General features: G+C 32.7%; 1 protein-coding gene and 1 long non-coding RNA gene across 4 annotated transcripts in view; one reads left to right on the forward strand and one right to left on the reverse strand.

Moving 5' to 3' along the window:
* The window catches only part of Cpx (synaptic transmission protein complexin), a 114,124-nt gene extending 96,184 nt beyond the window's left edge, over positions 1 to 17,940 (forward strand). For all 3 annotated transcript variants that reach the window (XM_071700818.1, XM_071700819.1, XM_071700820.1), the window contains 3 exons: positions 7,072 to 7,235; positions 14,703 to 14,832; positions 15,976 to 17,940. In XM_071700818.1, the coding sequence (XP_071556919.1) occupies positions 7,072 to 7,235; positions 14,703 to 14,832; positions 15,976 to 16,049 (368 nt within the window). In that variant the 3' untranslated portion in view covers positions 16,050 to 17,940. The remainder of the gene's footprint in view (positions 1 to 7,071; positions 7,236 to 14,702; positions 14,833 to 15,975) is intronic.
* Positions 17,941 to 19,358: 1,418 nt separating this feature from the next.
* The window catches only part of LOC139769613 (uncharacterized), a 32,466-nt gene continuing 31,284 nt past the window's right edge, over positions 19,359 to 20,540 (reverse strand). Inside the window, exon 2 of the long non-coding RNA XR_011717608.1 lies at positions 19,359 to 19,539. This is a non-coding gene — a long non-coding RNA (uncharacterized lncRNA). The remainder of the gene's footprint in view (positions 19,540 to 20,540) is intronic.

Below are 20,540 nucleotides of genomic sequence, written 5' to 3' on the forward strand. Positions count from 1 at the left end.
TAGCATTTTCTGTTTAATGCCTTACTCGTAATATTCAATTATTATGTTAAAATCTCTCAAGAAAGAATACGTCGTTGTTATCGGAATCAGCATGTTTTCACTGTTAAAAGCATTCCTGGAATTTTCCAATTAAAATACTAGCCGTTGATTTAAAACTTTTCTTAACACAACAGGTATTTGTACGACTTAGCAACAAGAGAATCTTTTATTTTTCCTTCTTGTAAATATCTTTTGACGTTTTGGTCATTTCCTTGACAAGAACTTTTTAACGAGAAGTTTAATTATATTGATCTTATTCTCTCTCAAAATTTTATTTGACATTTCCGACACGGTGAAAAGACACGTTAAACACGCGAATAATTACTAAACGCATTGTTCACATACTATCAGAATGAAACGTATATATGAAACGCAATGGAGAGATAAAAGATTAATTGTGTATGTACTTTATCGCGCATTCAATGCTACAGGGTTAGAAGGAAATATACATGTTTGCGAACCACATAGCTGCCGGACCACGTATTCCAATTTGGCATTCTTGCATTTTTAAAAAGCGCATCATGCATTTATAAAGCTTTATTACACGGCCAAAGGAAAAGTAGCTAGTTACAAAGTTCGATAAAAATGTTAAACCTATATATGTTTATATATAATATGGTACAAGAGAATTGCTCTACCTTGCACATGCATTACTTGCACGCTAGGCAAAATATCCTTGAGTCGAAGGCGCATATATAAAAGAGAGATGCTATCGTAACGTGCTACAAACCGCATGTGTATACCAAACCTAAACTCGCACGAAAGAAGATAACGAACGAGAATACTTACATGTAGTTGTGAACGTGTACAGTGCACGTTATCGCAACATTATACATATATCCATGTTAGAAGAAAAAGGTACCTTACTTCATGTTACAAAGTCGAGATTGAAAGTCAAAATTAGTATTATCTCAACATAAGTATTTTTTAAATTTATTTAGGTAACTGGAAATTATATAAATAGAAAAATACAAGACTTATTATATAGATACTATTACACAGGTAATATTATCATATAGATTATCTAAAAAAGATTATGAGAACTTTTTTATTGTATATATATGTATTTTGCATTATGAATTATTTTACAATTTTGTAAAATGTACAAAGCATTTCCACGTCATATTCTGGATGCAATATTGATGCGATCGGCTTATTAAGCCACACTAATGGATCTCTAGATTGATTCATAAATTATATTAAGTTTTATCTTATATTGCATTAAATAATAATTATCACTGCGATTTAAAAAGATGAGATTGCACAACAGTTCAATTAAAAGTTAATACTGATTGAGTGCATAAGCGTGGAATAAAAACTCTGACACATTGAATTGACTATCGTTGATTTGATTATCATCTATATACGTGAAGTACAGAATTTCTTCCAGCTCGCAAGCCATTCATATGCAAACGGATAATCCGTCCGTTTCAGATGGTTGTCCAATTCCTTTTTTCTTTTTTACCCAACCGAGTGGTGAAACAGCCAATACGATCGTCGTCCAACGAGAAACGAGGTGACCGTTTCGATACGGGGCGACTCGTTTGAAATCTCGCAGTAAATTCGTTTCTCCAACATCTGCGCGGCGGTGATTGGACGGCGGATTGTTCGATAAAGCGGCGATCGGCGTTAGCATCCAACTCGGGCTCGGGTGGGCGAATGAAACCGAGAGAGGGTGGCAAAAGGCTGACTTTCTCTTTCGCGGTTTGTTCGCGCTGAAATAGAGCGGTTTTGTTCTTATAAAGGCTAGTTAAAATGCAGATTCTATCAGTCGCTTCAAATGAAGACATACCTTGCGTGCATCGTGACTGACGCGCGTGCGGCTTTTATATAAAATTGTCTTCAAAGGAAATAGAATTTTAACGAAATTGTAAATGGGGAGTATCGATAAAGAACCACGTCGATACAGACGACGCCATAGTTTTCTCTGATCAATTTTCTCAGTATTATGCACAGCACCAGGAATGTAATAATTTTGTGTCTTTGGTGATGTATTTCATGTAGGTTGGGGTGAACAAAATTTATTATTATATATATTTGGTGGATAAATATTTGGCGGATATGATAGAAGATGTTCTATTAATATATTTCGCGAATAAAAATTTATTATAATAATTAACGGATAAATATATTTAGCGAATATAAAAAGTGTTCTATTGATATGCGCGGCGTATAAAATTCATCGTAACGTCTGATGAATAAAACAGAAAGCTATATTTCTGGCAAGTTATAGCCAGATATACGACGCCGCATCTGCTTATCGACTCCGCAGCTGCTCGCTATTTCCCATGGATGTCCCGTATAACGCGGCGCATTTGTTTATCGCTCACGAATGACATTTTAATTTCCCAACCATTTGTAATAGAGGTCGTTACGAATTTGTGCTGCGAGATGCAGATTCAATTAGATACCAATGACAATGCCGAGCAGAACAGCGAATGTTCGTGACACTGGGCCGCAGGTGTTTCAAACGACCGGCCTTCTGTGTTCGGAAATGGTATTTACTACTAGCGATTGGTCGGAATTCACTCGGACGCGCGTTACATCGAACGCGTTTCGAACAATTGCCATAGTACTCTTATTATTGATTATTGCGACTCTTACTTATAAGAATCCCCTATTATTCACGCGATAATGAATATTTTCTAAATCTAAACCAACTGAAGGGAGAGTGTAGATTGCGATGATTTGAAAGGAACCACACGTATGTTGGGCGAGATCACTTTTTTTACGTTACGAGGTTCAAAACCGAGAGAAACAGCGCAGCGGTTCGCTCATCGTCGTCACGATACACTAGACGATTTCACTCGTAGATCCCGGCACTTAAAAGGATTTTAGTTTTTCGAGTAACTACATAGAAACCATTTTATTTGAAATACGTGTGAGCTGTTTCTCATTCGTATCTTGTATCTTTGTTCGATATTTATATGTACATAAAAATACTTGTTTTATACACAAATTTACGAGATTTTTCAGTGTCATTTTAAACCTTATCTGTATTTGTGAAACACATTCACGCACATTATTTTTGGTACTGTGATTTTTTTCCGTCACATTAATTTCGTCACATTAATTTTTCTGTGCGAACTTACGGACAATACTGGATGTAGATAGCCATTACTGTTTACAGTCCTTTAATATAGCGCTCGTAACTGGGGTGCCAGCCCCGGAGGTATATACGGAAGTGTCGTCACACTTGTTATTTCCCACCGGAAACACGGCATGCGCGTGTATATAGCGTGTACAACGTTGTCACACTATTAATCCTTTTAGGATTAGGGTTTACGATATATGCCACATACGTAGCCTGACAACTAAGTTTGTAGGTGAAACTTATTTATATTCAAATACAGCTCGTTCAAAATTATCTCTTTCGAAATACGATTCTTTTTCGTCTGCGCACTTATTCCGGTGAGGATTCTGACATTAAAAGTACTTTTGACAAAAACCATTATTTCGAAACAATAGAACACGCTATTGTAAATATATCTTTTTTTGACATTTTCTTAAAAATTTTGTGACAAAATGATATATATTACACCTGTTCTTTACTTTTTGAGTATAAAATTTCAAGTTTTTGACGTTGTAAAGAGATCTTTCATTAAATACATAAGTACTAAGCATAATATTGACACACTAGGGAATTATAAGGGATATTGTCGAAAAATGAAATTAACTACGTACTTTCAACTTTCAATATCGCATTGTCAATGCCGTACATTATCAGACGAACGAAACCACGCTATTGTATTCCTCGCGTAGTATAAAGAAAAAGGTTCCATTTAATATTTCTAAAAAGATATAATTTATAATTTTCTATTTCAATGTTAACAATAATATACGCGACGGAAATCCATGAACGTACCGAATTTACTTTAAAATACACGAGATACGTATTAAACGCACGTACCGTACATTATTATTTGTTTTGTAAGTTTAAATATTTCGTTGCGTGTGACGTAGTAACAGTTCACGCGGCAGCTCGAGCGCTTAATTGTTTTGTTTACTCGCGGCGCGGCGGGTAGGCCACGACTTTGCCGCGGCATTCTTACGGCGACGCTCGAGCGAAGGGGTCGCAAGCTACGCGCGATCAGTGTTCTGCCATAATTAATTAATACATTAGATTAAAATATTTGATATATGTTTTACGATATTTTAAATATTTCGTACTAGTGACGAACGTGCTGGCATACGAAACTCGATACTCATTTTCGGAGTATAAAGTTATCGCATGGTTTCTCGCCGGTGATAAATCCCCAAGCCACTTTAAAATACGCCGGGGTGGCCCAGTAGTTTGAAGACCGAAAGACGGGGAAAGCAACTGTACACGTATTTATCGTACTGTTAATACAGTGCCACGTGTCGTTCAAAGTCTCCAATGCGTGACTTTAAATCGCACATTTTCGGGAACACAAAATATCGTGCAATCGTAATTATTAGCGTTATCCTAATTTTAACTTCGAAAATGCCGTACCAAATGTTGCGTGAAATTGTCTTTCCGTGTATAATTTACGGGCGATAATTGTCTTATAACAACGGCGCCTTTGCATTCGGTACTTGAGATTCTCAATCAGATTCGGTGACAAAATATGATTTTTTTAATAAACATTACGCGAAGGGGTCACAGTTTTATTCAACTTATAATCATCTGGCAAAAGTTAGTTGGCTAAACAGAACCTAAGTAGAATATAAATTAGTTCTGATGACACAAGTATTATAATTCAGATAAAATATTGGTAATATCATGTTTAGAAACGGGTGTTGATTATGTACAGTATTGATTATCATATCGCACGAACACCTGGCTCTTGTTGAGCTGAATTCCCTATTTGCGAAAAAGATATATTTACAAATTAGCAAACCACACATTTCAAGAAAATCCAGAAATTGTCAGATTAACAGAATGCATTGAAAGATTAAGGAAAAACTCTGAATTCGTGAAAAAAAATTCCGTCCGTTATGATAAAATGGCCTATACATCACCTCTGGCTAGCGACGTCATGAAATTCTCTGGATAACCACCGGAGAATTTCATTTTGTCAAATAAAACTTGTCCGTGGACAGTTTTGCCGGACATAGAAGTGAGTAGGGGAAAACCGCAGGAATTCCGTTATTAATCTTTTTCAGAGACGCGGAATGCGTTTTTTTAAATCGTGCTGCACGCAATTTTCAAATATGCTGCGTATTTCCGCGACGGCATATTTCTCAGCTTAGTGGAAATTTCACTAAATAAAATTCAGTCTTAACACCTTCTGTTCTGTTTTTCGCGTCTTCTTCCTTAATTCGTAAGTTAAACGTTTGCGAAATTATTAATTATATACTAAATAAAATCCCCAAGAGAGAAGAAAAGACATTGAGACTTTCTGTAGTGTTGCAATATCACCCAAATTGATAGCAATGTTAGAAAGTTTCGCTGCAAAATTGATCACACAGATGTTTACGAATTCATGTTTCCTAAGAGTGCGCTAATATTTTCATTCGACTTTCGAACTTAACTTCATGCAAAACTTGAACGGATAGACTTGCTTTTCGAGACTTTTCTTCGATGAATCGCGTGGAACTTTCTTATACTCGGACTCGCTTCTCGATGCGATTAGATTCGGAAATGTAACTCCCTCGAAAGAGCAAAACTCCTTCGAGATTCTTGAGATTTCAAAAACGATCTTGTTACTTCTTTAATTATAGTTTGCATATTGAAATCAGGATTACTTATCACAGTTGCCACTTCTCTTCAATTTGAAATAATGCAATCTAAGTATTATATATAAATGTATAATATTTCTTTCTTTATTTTATTTTGCATTATATAATTCTCTTAAGATAATTTTTAAATCTTTTAGTTTTTTATATTATTTAAATAATATTACACATTTTGGTTATTTTGTTTTATCTAGCTTTAGTTCCTTTCTCTCCAATCCACATTTGATATAATATCTTGTAAAAATATCTTTTAATATACTATATATTACATAGTGGATTTGATGGCTTTGTGCTGAAAGAAAAGAAAATCTTTTCTATACGAAAAAAGCATACAATTTTTCTATCACCTAGGACATCCTGCACAAAATGTGTAAATTAAATATATTTTAGTTTATATGTATGCGGAATATATATTTTACTATACAATAATCTATATAATCCTTCAATTAATATTATATGATCGACAATAATAGTTGATTATTATTACGGTATTATGTATGCTGTGACTAATTATTCCTATTGTGTATTTCATCGGAACAGGAACGTTGCTCAAAGTTATACCGCGAATTTGCTTATTATCTCGCTACTCCTCAAAGCTGAAGTTTTAGCCGACAATGAACGAAAGGGCAACGAACAAAATTGAAACAGAAAGATAAATCGGACTTCAAAGTATCTTTTCAACTCGTGGAAAGCAGCGCAAATACGATGAGCACGATAGGAGTGAAGGAGAGAAAACTGTGAATTGGCGCCGAGAGATAGAAGTAGTATTAATTTCCTCAAAGCACAGAGATTCCGCCACATCTTCTCCGAAATCTTATTTTTTTCTTTGTCCGCTTCATAACGCCTGCAATAACGCAGCTAGACTCGAAAGAGGCGGAACTGTCTTTTATTAAATTCTAAACATTCACGGAGAAAATAAATTTTCGATTCTCAGGGAATTAAGTACATAAATACTAAATTACATGTAATCTGAGATGATTATATTCGTAAATGTATCTTCCTCGTATTAACATGGAAAATTAACTAGTTTGGAAATGCGATAAAATATGTAATTAATCTTTTATCTTTGCTACGTAAGTATGTTTTGTTTGGATAAAATATATAACGTTTTAATTATTTGTATAACGTATTGGAAATATTAAATAATATTTGCAAAAACGTCGAAAAATTATGTAAATTTTTTAAAAATATTTGTTTCATTGTGTAACTGTCATAAAGATATTAATGTCAAATATAAAATTATCAGTCTATTATCAGTCTATACAATTGTACAATTTGATATATTTTGAGAAAAAGACGTATATATAAATGTTTTTTCTCTTTATTTTGTAGGCGCGGTAGGTGGCGAAGGAGGTGACGAGGATGACAAGGAGAAGGAAGAGGAGGCCGAGAGAGAGAGGCAGGAGGCCATTAGGGAGGCCGAGGAGCGAAGAAAGGAGAAACATCGTAAAATGGAGGAAGAACGAGAGAAGATGCGGCAAGAGATCAGAGATAAGGTCAGCAATGACGATTTTGCTATAGCAAATCTTTTGGTTTCAGCTAAAAAGAGTTATCGGATCGCTCCGAAAGTGACTTAAGTTCGATTTTCGTACACTCATTCAATTAGAACTCTCATCATCACCCTTTGCAAACTTTGTGTTGTAGAATTTAATGTTATTTACGTACTAAATTATTGCTCGATTTTCAAATCGTCGTTCAAATTATTTCATAAAAATGTAACGTTCTCTAAAAAATATTACTATCTACTAATTAGTTATTAATTAAAGAAATGCTATAATTCTAGGATATCAGGACAGGTTTACTTGTAAATATCTTTATTAATATTTGATGCAACATAGTATTCAAAAATTCACAGAACTGCCATATTGGAAACTGTTTGTAGCTTTTGTTATTAAAACGTACTATATTTGAAGGTATTGTGAATCATATTTTGCAGTTAATTACAAGTGGATTTTGTTCCTGACTATAAATATCAGAGTACGTGTTTGAATATCGCCACGTGTTTCTCCCGCGTTTTCCACAAGAGTCCTCGATTTCATCTGGGTCATGTCAATGTGGTTGACTCCGTCCTGACAGGACAATACATCAGGATTGATAATGGCGCGATTCAACGTGCATTTTACATCTCTTTCGTTCTCCCTCTCTCGTCTCCGTTCCTCTTTTTATCCACACATTTATTTCCCGCCAAACCGGTGAATGCGTTGGAAGCTTTTTGCGAGATCCCGTCGGCGTATATTGTTCTAGTCCGTTTGATCAATGCTTCGACGGATTCTATTTTCTACGTGATTCAACTTCGTGATTGCTTTGTCCTCTAAAAAATGTCAAGTGGGCCGACTGATCGACTCAGCTTTAACGAAAACTCGAGAGGGGTATCGATATTAGCACTCCTCTCGCGCGTCATTAATTCTTACATTAATATGGTATAAAGATTAATGAATGTATACATGAACATGGCATAATAGCGGTGTTGCTGTGAATGTTTTTTTATATTTCTTACAACGAAATAACGTTTAATTTATATTTTTATAATGAAATGCTAGAACTTGTTACGAGATAGAAAATTGATGGTAGATTTACATTTTCCTTCACCGATATTTGCCCAACTGGGTTAGTGGCGTGGGATTTTGCGTGACGTTAATTGGAGTGGAAACGCGATTATCTCGTATGTAAACAGAAAATGATATCGTTGAAGGTACCAAACGCGTAATTCGACGTTGCGGGACGCAGTTTGATCTGTGTATGTGGCACACCGACCGCACCGCTGCAGTGTACTGTAATTCCACATGCGGAAGTGGTCGCCGAGTGGTTAAATGTTTTAATCATTATTACGGCGGAGTTAAGATTTAAATCGCCGGAGGGTGTCTTAGATCAATTAAATCGACGGATGAGTAGTAAGTGCATGCTTCTACGAAACCCGATTTAATGATTCGAGAATTATTTAATCTGATCGAAGACCTGTACGAAATATCAAACAACATTGAGATATAAAGAAATGCGCAAAAATTTAAAGATTTAGACAAATATATGAACATCTGAAAGATGATAATCCTACGAATCTAAGCATTTCGAAATATTAAAACTTAATCGAGCGAAATTTAAACTTGGACAAACCTTGAAGAACTCACGAAATTATAAAACGGTACTAAAGAGACCAGCTAGAATTGGACAAATGTAATAACGAATAAAAGCGAATTTCAGCGGCTTCATTACTCTGCGAAATTTAGATTAAAAAACGTCTTTTAACGCGATGGCGTTTCAAGATTCGTTTATTCCTCCGTGGTTTTATTCGTAAAGCAAGAAGATCTCGGCGGAATATAATTAACACTAATGGCAGCTTCATCATAGGCGGAAGACCTACCTTCAAATCCTTTCCGTCTCGGTAGAAACATGATTCTTCGAAAATGAGCGGAAAAGATTGAGACGCGAGAGCCGTGATCTCTCATGAGAATAGAGCATCCACTATTCCTGCGTAGCAGTGGAAGAGGCTTTGGCATGGTAATCGCATTGGGTCAAGTCAAATCCGATTTCCTATCTCGACTAATGAACGAAGTGGGACTTTGTTATAGCCAAGTCCTTGCGCAATTTGAAAGTATTCTTTTATTATTTTATATTTGCAAATTGGTCTCGAGAACTTGTCATCGGGGGGAACAGCGTATGTAATATAATATATTATTTAAGCTATATATATATGCATATATATAATAAATGAAAAAATATATATTATATATCATATATATTTCATCTTTTTTATTTATTTGTATCAATATATATTATGCTATCTATCATGCTGTATTAATGTAAATATTACTTCGTGACATTTATCATCACATCAGAACTATATACAAATTAGATCCATTAATATTTATAAAGTACAATTATATTTGTTTTGCGATTGCCTTACATTTTTTACTAATTGTAAATTGGGAAAAAATATGTTTGAACATTTTTCAAGAGAAGATAGTTTTAAATCTACAAACACACATACAGAGTAAATAAATCCTTCAAAAAGCACTGACATTAAAAGAAGACATTGAATCTTTCTCTCATCTTCCATCAGAAATAATGTTACTTTTAAAAGCTGATAATGCTAAATAAATAGAAAGAGAATAGTGAAGGAGAGAAAAGTAGAGAAAGATAGAGAGAGATTTCCAAAATTCCGGTTATCGATCTAATATTGTTCGCGTTTCACATTACTTTGAGAAAATATTACACTACATCCGGTACTTATTCTCTCTGCTCCCTCATTGGCCTTCTTCGTCCTCAACGGCATCTCGAAGACGAAAAATCGCTAAAGGAACACATTATTACGTTGTCGTTACCAGTTTCTATCAACATCATTGTTCTTGTTACAACACTTTTATTTTATTTTCTCATATATTTTATCGAATGATTATACTATATCGTTCGTTCTTCGTTCACACACTCCGTTCACACGTTCAAGTTCACAGCTTCTCCTTCATTTCTTTTTTTTCTTTTCCTCTTTTCTACTCTTTTCTTTTAATAGATACTATTGAGCAGAAGAAATGATGATGCAAACATTTGAGAAAAGGATTTTAATCTGCCAGTTGAAATATTTTAATTGAAGGGTTTTGTGAACAACGGAAACATTGTTAAAATAAATGTATACATATACACAGAAGAAATCTACTTTAAAGAAGCATTAATATATATAAAAGTTGAAACTCGAATTAAAATAAAAGTTGCTTTATCAGTGAATGTATTTTGTGAATGTATTTGTCAGATCATAATAAGACCATAATTAAAGAGAATGATGTTATATGTAGAAGTACCTATAAATTGATATATGAGAACAGTTTATTATTGATCTAGCCTCGATAAAATTTTCAACGCAACTAACGTAAAACAATCTATGGCGTCTATGTCCAGCCTCGCGTTGGCGTTTTCAGTCAGTCTAAACGATTGCAAATTGCATGGAATCAGGCACGATCGATTGGCAGTAACATTCAGCATAGGATAGGCCTTCAAAGGTTGCGTTAAATAATTTACATGCTAAACCGACGCGAGGAATAGTGTAACTTCGAAGAAACCTGAATCCATATGGGATATTGTATCCCGGATATTGAGATAAAAAACCGATAACGCTGAAAATTTTACGTGTAGAAATCTACTTAAGTAAAATAGGGCAGTCATCGTTATAAGTGGCAAGTTCGGCATTAACCATATCATAATTAAGGTCTAAGGTGATTGATCGTTCCTGTTGAACACGCGTATCCTAGTAAATGTCAAAGATAATCTCCGAGGAAGGAAGAGGAAGCATCAAATGTGACAATGCAGGCGAGAAGAAAGAGGCGACGATGAAGCGAACTAGAAGAGAGAAGATTGAACTTAACTGGGGTCAAATTGACTCTAGTAGGGAGTCCCTGCATTCAATATGGCGACTTCCTAATAGAGTCAGGCTGACTCCTTTTAAGACGTTCACCAAACGAGGAACCGTCTCATGAAAGTATGTACCTGACAGCGTGTGCTTTATGAACGAAGTTAAAGCCATTTAATTTACAAAGCATCAGTTAATTTTATAGTATCAGGATAGAAGTATCGCGAGCGATCTGCATGTACTGGTTTGTGAAAAACAGCGCGGCAGTAAACGCTGATTGATTGAACACGAAGAAAAAGGATTTGCTACATTAGCAAATCTTTCGTTACTATAGTGACAACTAACATTTTTTTTGCTGCGAGAGCTAATTAATTTAGCAATAGTATAAGCAAAACCTTTTGTTGCAATATTAAAAAGTTTGCTACTCGTAGCAAAAAAATGTTAGTTGTCACTATAGTAGCAAATCCTTTTTCTCCGTGAATGATCGATTGGATCTGTCACTCGTACAAATTATATCAGTTTATTTTACAAATAAAATCTTAGAATTTACATGTGTATTATTTATGTCTGTGTGCATAATAGAGAATTAATTTTTTTATATTTTCTGTAGGATTATTTAAATACATGTTTGCGAATAAAAAAAATGTAATTAGTATATATACGTAGGTTTTCAAGAAAAGGATCACGCGCAATACGATACATATCTTTTGAAGCCTACTATAACTCTGAATCCCGACAGAGATCTCGGATTCCAATTTTCCTATCGCGGTAATATGGCACCGTATCAGATCTTCTGTCTATTTATAACACCGACAAAATTTATGATGTATATAGGGAGTATCGAGAATACCGTAATCTCTTCTTCCAATCTTCTCTTTGCCTCTGGATACTAATAATGCTTGTATTATAGATATAATAATGAATAGATTATGAGAGAAAAAAGGGGAGAGAAAGAGAGAGAGAAGAGAAAAAGTTATAAATGTGTCAATATTGTCGATCAAACCTTGGAAATATTAGTAAAACATAAAATTTTTCAAAATTCGATAAAATATTAAAATATTATCTGTTCAATATAATTGTTTCATACTAAAATATTATCTATTTAATATAGTTTATTTTGTTTGGAGTAGCTAATGGTAAGAAAAAGAATATTTTTACATGAGTTAGTTACATAAGAGTGCAGAATACATCGAAACGAGAGCGTGAAAGGACGCAGGCCTCAAAAACGCCGCAGTGCGACTCACTCTGCGGGCTTCATGGAGGCAACACACTGTACTAATATCATTAGAATAAGCGAATGGCGCAAAACTTCAAGCAGTTGTTTATTCATTAATTGCTACCAAACGATTGTAATTATTGTATACAATAAGTGTAATAGATATGCTACACAAAATTTAATTGTATATGATAATGGGCGATATTCGTAGTTTTTAGAGATAAGAATCATTTATACACATAAGTACAAGCAAGAAATCTTAATTATAAGAGGTATATACATATATATAAGGAATAAGAAATATCCAATGTTCTAAAAAATTTAACTACTACTTATTAATAACTATTATAATGTATATATGTATATAATTATACATAATTAATTAAATATATAACATATTTTTATATAATACAATTAATTAATTTTATATAATTAAATATATATATATATATATATATATATAATTAATTAAATTTGATTATAATTATTTACGCATTGATCCTCAGTTCTTTCTATTTTGTAATTATGTACTTTGTAATTATGTACTTTTTAAATTGTCTGGTTATTCTTAAAATAGTTATGTGTGCCAGGCAGATGTAACGCGTGATAAATCGCCGTGCAGCCATAATCCGGCGCATAATAATGTTCTCATAATTTCGAACATGAATGGACAGAAGCGCACGTACAGACGCAGATGCAAGAGGCGCGCGGATATGTTGCGCGTGTATCGAGGAACATTAATTAACGTCAGGATCAGAGCATCAGATTTGACGCTGCCACGTGGGGTACAGTGCTCGTTTATCCTTGCGCTATCTGTCTCCTCGATGTAACGCGTATGTTCGTTGAGAGCTTGAGAGTTTGAAAGAGAACATATTCTCGTCAAATATGTGGTCGGAGAATTAAGATCATAAGATAAAATAGAATTCTTCTGCATGCTAGAAATACTTTTGAAACTCTAGAAATTGAAGTACCAGTTAGAATATTAATTGATATTTTTTTTTCGATTCAATAAAAATGCAAATGCATTATTTACATTAGAAAGACTAGCACGGTTTATCGTACATTTTTTTATATACATTTTTTAACGTTTTCATTATTTCTTTGCCATTAAAAAAATTTTTTACGAGAGAAACGATATTGATTTTCGACCTCTTTGAAATATTAATCACTTTTAAAATATTAATATTCTTGATATAATAAAGAGACAACTTATTAAATAAACATTGCTGACTGAATGTCATTTATATATGCTAACGAAATATATATTGATTGGAACAAAAAGAAGATTAACTGTGCCTTTCATCGCGCTATATATCAATACCGTATAAGTTATAAGTTGAGGGAAGAAAACATATCTTGTACGTACTAATTTATCATATTACTTATTATAGGTTTGTGAAATGCGCCAATGATTTTTCTTCAACTAAAGAATTAATGTATACTTAAGCGAACTAATGTAGGTACATAGTAAGCAATAGATACAGAAATTGCGTAATAAGTACATGATACGTGCGCAAAATGTTATATACCTACTACTTATATAATTATAAGATACACTATACTTCATTGGCTTCCAATTGTTTTCTTGAATCGCAAAAAAAATATATATGTATATGGAGTCCAGCATAACGCGTTTTTTCTGAAAGCGACTCATCTGAAGGAAACAAAGGCACTCGTGACGCTGATGTCGAGTATGCGCTATTATCCGTTGCATAACAAATCATTTCACTGAAAGGCACCAATTATTAATGAGCCCTTGGTCAGCGGTACAACGTATACATATCAACGTATACATAGGTAATGATAATACTTGTATATGAGGCATATTCCTATACACGCGGCGGTAACGGCACTTGTACCATTAATGCTATGTCCAGCTCGCTCCGCAATCGAGCTTATTGTTGTACCAAGAATACAAAGCATCGATAGTATACGCGAAGACCATCGCTGCTTGTTGTAAATTGGATGTGTTAAATAGCAGTTAGAGAAAAAGAAAGAGGAGGTGGGAAGGAAGAAAAGAGACAGATACTAATTGCTTGTTAAAATATAAATTAATACAATAAAGTAAAATAAATATTATATGATAAAAAATGATATCTGATAATATGTAATATATAATATGTAATATGTAATATGTAATATAAGATTTATTTATAAAAAATATGATGTAATATAAGAAAAATGTTAAATGTATGATATATAATTTTATATACATATATTGTATAATTATAGTGTATAATAATAAACTAAAAAAGTAGGATAGCAAACTAATATTATAATAAATTGAAATACTTATTCATAAAGATCTTATAACATTACAAATGATTGAATAAGCAAGTTTTTAACGTTGAAAAGAAAAATTGTAGGTTCTTCTATCTCACTTGATGAGATATTGTTTCTTTTTATTTGCAGTATAATATAAAGAAAAAGGAAGAGGTGCAAGAAATGCCACAGGAAGAGCCTAATCCTCTGATGCGAAAGAAGAAAACACCGGAGGAACTCGCGGCCGAAGCTGAAGCCGAAGACGAAGATGAGTTTACCAGTATGTAGTGTTCGCAATATTCTTTCAATATATTTAATATAGATTCAATAGATTTAAATCAGTCAAATTAACTGTTTTAACTTACAATTTTTCGAGTGATTATGAATAATAAAATTTTGTCCACTTTGAACACGTAAGATAAAGTAAAAATAAGACAAATGAGATCTCACAAGAGAAGATAATGTTCATTTTAATATGTTTAAAATCGTTATTGCTATCATTACCAAACTATAAAATGTTTTTTAAAAATATTGACATCAATTATACTAAATTTAGCAAAGCACTATATTGCACCTATGGATTTACAAAATTCGACGGGCTAAAAAATCTGACAAATGTTCTAATTTTGCAAATACGAATCTAATGCTACGACTACTTTCCATATCACTATTTACGAGAGAGCGTTGAATCATGTCTGTGTGAATATGTAGTAGTACCTTAAAGAACAAATCAAGTCCTTAGGGAAATTACTCTAAACCCATAACAACACTAGAGGGATTCAGAAACATCTACCAGCTGCCCAAATATGTTTGAACTCATATATATATATACCGTTAATTACTTATCATATCACACATTACATATAGCACATGTGAACAAGATTATTTTATTAGATCTTTATTGGATCTTAAAACTCTTAGAAATTAGGTCTAATTGTGAGACCCGGTAAAAATTAATTCTGTTCTACTCATTAAAATGGAATGTACAGCAACATTTTCTTATTGTTAGCTGCGAAAATACAATTATTTAATGTGTTCTGATTTCATTTGTATTTCATAACAACAGTTTTAATTTATATATAATTCATTTTCATATTCACAAGAATACATAAGTGTAAATTAAAATTTGCGATAAAATAAATTTGAGATAAAATGAATTTCTGCATAATTACCTTAAAGAAAAAGCTAAAAATTGAAAAATTTGTTGTTTATTTAAATTAGAGGTATTGAAAAGAGAATTACAATTTTTTAAACAAACAACTTTGTTAAATATAGATTTTTGTCTGTTGGGACATCACAACAGATTCCTTTTCTTTCCCTTTATATACTTTTCTCTCTTTCTTTTTTTTTCTTTCTAAAAAATATTTTATTTTGATTATCAATTTTTATAGACTTTGACACGTTCTTATTTTGACTGTTTCAGAACTGAGAAATACGATAGAAACGCAAGTGAATGAGATCAAGTCGCAAATTGAAAGTAAGTGCAGCCTCCAATGAGCCTATTGCATCGCGCGGTTCGCGAGAAAGATGACGACGACATCGTACGTTATCATCGGACTCGTGTCCGCCCTGCTACTCGAAGGAGCAAAGGAGGAAGGGGTAGCGGAAGAGATAACGAAGCAACGAGAAAGAGGAAAACTGATACGTGGAGTCACCAATGTTGGAACGCCATCGTCGTGCCAATCAATCGGAGATCAATTTCAACATTCGATTGGTCGATCATTGCTTAAAGCAAAGTGAACGACGAAAATGAGCCAGAAGATATCCCAAGGATTTTCAAAAAAATGATTCTTAAAGGATTTTTCATTGCCGTCACAACTTCAGAAATCGAAACAATCCTGTCGAGGATTTTATCCTGCTTAAGATTTGACGTTAAAAATGACAGAAGAATTATCTTTTACGCAGAGAAACGTTAAACGAACTGAAAATGAAAGAAGATTACTAACTGAGCATACAAAATGAAAACCTAAGAATGGATTCAATTCTTAAAAAAATCTTTAAGAAACTTTAAAATTCAATGCTGGTAAAATGTATCGACAATGCCAGTAAATTCAAATGTAATCATCCATTACAGGAACCTAATAATAAAATAACTCAAAACAAATATATATTATAAATATTTCAACAAAAGTATTAACTACATAAACAGCAGAGCATGCTGTTAAATTTATACAGTAAATAGCAGAAAATCAGAAGACAAAATAAATCCACAGAATAAGGAATGAGATTAAAAGATGCTTGTTGAGAAAATACAAAAACCAATTCTCTCGATACTTACGACGAGCAAATAAACTTCGAATCCTTAAAGACGGAAGAAATTCTTGACAGATGACCTGATGTTCTTCAGCGCAAAACGAAGAGATCCAGGCATTGACGACATTGAAGAGAAATAAAATTAATCACCAAAAGAATTCGACACAATGATTATTTTGAAAAGAAGCACGAAACAAAAAATAGACACGGTATGTCTTTTGAAAGAATGAAGATCGTGTAGCTAAATATCGCGGAGAAGAATTAGAAATCCAAAAGCTTAATCTTATTTGATTCGGAAACAAACAATATGATAAAAGAAAAGAATATGTGTAAAAAAAACAAAAGGAGAGATGACTGAAATATTGTCGATCGTCGATGGTGTTCGTGAAGGGAAAATTTAGGGGGTAAAAAACGATGTAATCGACGATGAAGAAAAAAAAAGGAAAAGAGAGAGAATGCTGACTCGACCAGAGTGTGATTTTTTTATGTAATTGTTGCAGTTAAAACGAAGTGTGAAGTGATGTTGTTTTATATAGGATAATTAGGTGTTCTGTAGAATGTGTTTAGATGTAGTATAGTTTATAACAAATCAATTATCTGGTATGACGAGTGAGGTATCTAACTGTGGGTACTGAGTTATTTTCTATTTATAGTTCGTCTAGGTATTCTATAGTTATATGGAGAATTTTTGGCGCAATTTGGTGATTTAAAAACTACTACTTACTACAACTATTGATTATTACAGGAACTAATGATTCACTCTTTAATTATTACCAGTATTAATGATTTGTTTATCTAGATATTTTATGAAATATCTAGTTATTCTGTATTTCTGATGATCGAGTATTGCGAACGCTTCAGATATGTTAATTGATTCTCGGATAGGGATATAGTAGGTATATAGAAATTTTTAGAATGGTCTCAGAAATTTTTTGAAGAAAATTCATCGAAGCTTTCTAAGTTTCGTATCCGACGATTATAATTATAGAGTCTCACAGTTGCCGTACGACGATTACGGTTTTTGCATACCTAGCTAGGAAATAACAAGCGTGATTCATGCGGTGACCAATTAGCTTCTCATTTTTCCGGAAATAAAAGATACGTAGCAGGAGGTGCTTCTTGCTGCGTGCAATTATATTGTTGTTATTAGACGACTTGGTCCCCACGGCCGCATGTGCGCAAGTCGGTCAGACATCGGCTGTCAAATGGGAAACTTCGGAAGCAATTAGATATTCGAATATGGACCTCGAAACTTCCCTATTAGATGGTCAATTAACAGCTCCAACGAATGCGTCGTACAAAAACTGTACTATGCTTTACATTGCTGCACTTATAGTCTGACTGTCTTTATTTTAATTGCTCTCCTCTTCTATCATATTTATAAATTCTTCTTATTTTAAATAATAATTATTGCTGCTTTTGACTGTAAAACTATGGGTTGCTAGCTATATAAACTTCTTTAATCATGACGTAAAAAGGCAAGCTGTAACATCGTGTAAAATAAAACTTATTAGTAATCCAACTAAAAATTGGTTTCAAAAATGCAAAATTACAATACAAAACTAATTATATAAAAGAAAAATACAAAATTAAAATTTTTAGAATTATAAAAATGTAAAAATTAATGAGCGAATATTCGAGAGTGACACTATTAATAAAAATCAAGAAGTAATAATCTTAAAAAATTATCTAATTCTGTCGTCGATTAATCTATTAATTAATTTATATCGCCGATGCTAATGTTAGCAAGCATATTGATTTTCACTATTTGTGGCCAATGTCCGATTTATATCCACTCTTATTACACATACACACACAATTATTATACTACTACCATTATATACTGTTATATTCACTATGGCTTCACAGCATATTGTCTTTTCATAATTGATACAAGTGAAATATAATGCATTGAATGGACAAGATGTGCAATAAACATATCAAAGCCAGCTATATTTACGCGTTTAGTACGTTTCAATTCATTGATAATAAATTACAATTACAAGTGATTTAAATCCACTAATCTGATCTATAGAGTACATGCAAAATTGACGGAAATAATTACGATAGCAGAATGAAGACGATAATACAATATTTGCTAACGAAAAAATTTCTCTATTATTTTAATTGGTTAATTGATACGATAATTTATTTCTTCGCTAGCAGTCGATGTTTTATAGTTAAACGATAATCTCTTTTTTTAGAAATAAAAATTTAATTATACATAATGCCGCGCTATCTGGTCGCGCAGCATACGGCTCTCGAGATAGATATACACTTGCAAATATCACGTGCTCGAAAACGCCAGGTGCAGGGCGGGATATTTAGCTTCTCTCGCTCGTTATAAACAATAACGATAAAGTTTATATATGTATGTATATAAACATAAATGAAGAAAAAAGATGAAAGAAGCAAAAAAAAAAAAAAAGAAACGTATGTTAGCGCGTTAAGTTTTTAGGGAAGATTTTTCGGATAGTGAAAAAATAATAACAACTGTAGCTGAGTTATGTAGTTGGTAGAAGTTCGTTCGACGACTGTTTTAATACACTAAGGAGAGAAGAGAGAGAAGACGGTGATGAAGGAGTTCTTATTATTATTGTTATCGTTATTATTAATAACGCTACTATGATTATTAAAAATTGCTATATACTTACAAGTGAACACATCGAGCGCCACGGCAAATCACCCCAAAATGCGAATAATGATAATTACTAGTCCTCGCTCTGCCATTCGTCTAAAAATTACAAAAGATTGTAATTTAATAAGACAAATAGTAATGGTGAAAAATACGATATCAATACAAACATTTTATTAAATTCGAAAACAGAAAAAAAGAAGGTCAATACGATTTAACTAATGAATTAATTAGAATTAGATTATTGGCTTTGCGTGTTGTTTCTTCTAGATTTTTTAAATTATTGATTCGCTCTCCATATTTTTAAATATTTTATTACATCTGGTTTAACATTACAAAAGAATTGTTATCTAGGTATAGATTATCGTTTCGAGATTATTGTGTTAAAACTATTAGGTTACTCGTCCAGAAGTTTATTATCGCGAGTTTTAATTATCTGTTTTGTTGTTCATTTTAAAATATTTAAATACATTTTTATATGTATTTTAAGAAAAATTGTAAATTCTATGGTAATTCTTAAGATTTTCAAAAATTATTATGTTATATTAATATTAAAATTTAATTATATTAATGTTAAATTAAATACAAGTAAAAAAATTTCTTTTGCCTTAGCTAATTTTGTTTTTGTGCGGAGTATTTCACATCTAATTTTTTAATTATTTGTAATAACAGACACACATGCACACATATGTTGGAATAGGTATGCCGTAAAAATGAAAGCAGAGATAAACAGTGAGAGGGAAAAAAGACGTTTAGTATATTGTAGAACCATTTTTGTACAGAAGACAGAGAAACGAAATGTATTTTCTTATTTGGACGTGTTAAATTCATATACATTCTAACATTTCCTTAACCCTCGAATGAGAGGGTAATGATAGAATGAATTAATAATACATTCAATTCGTAAATATGATAAATAACAAATTGATGATAAAGTGATAAATTGGTTTTACCTTCGACAGGGTGAGGTCAAAATGCTCTAATGATAGAATATTATAGTATCTATGCTTGTTCTTTTCAATTTTTATTTATTGACTTGCTTTGTTAAATAATTTTATGAGTATTTTTTAAACTTTCTAAATTTCTACTAAATAACTCGA

Source organism: Temnothorax nylanderi, unplaced genomic scaffold (genome assembly GCF_030848795.1).
Source record: "Temnothorax nylanderi isolate EJ_2023f unplaced genomic scaffold, tnyl_v1.0 TNYL_tig0023_pilon, whole genome shotgun sequence".
NCBI classification, from domain to species: domain Eukaryota; kingdom Metazoa; phylum Arthropoda; class Insecta; order Hymenoptera; family Formicidae; genus Temnothorax; species Temnothorax nylanderi.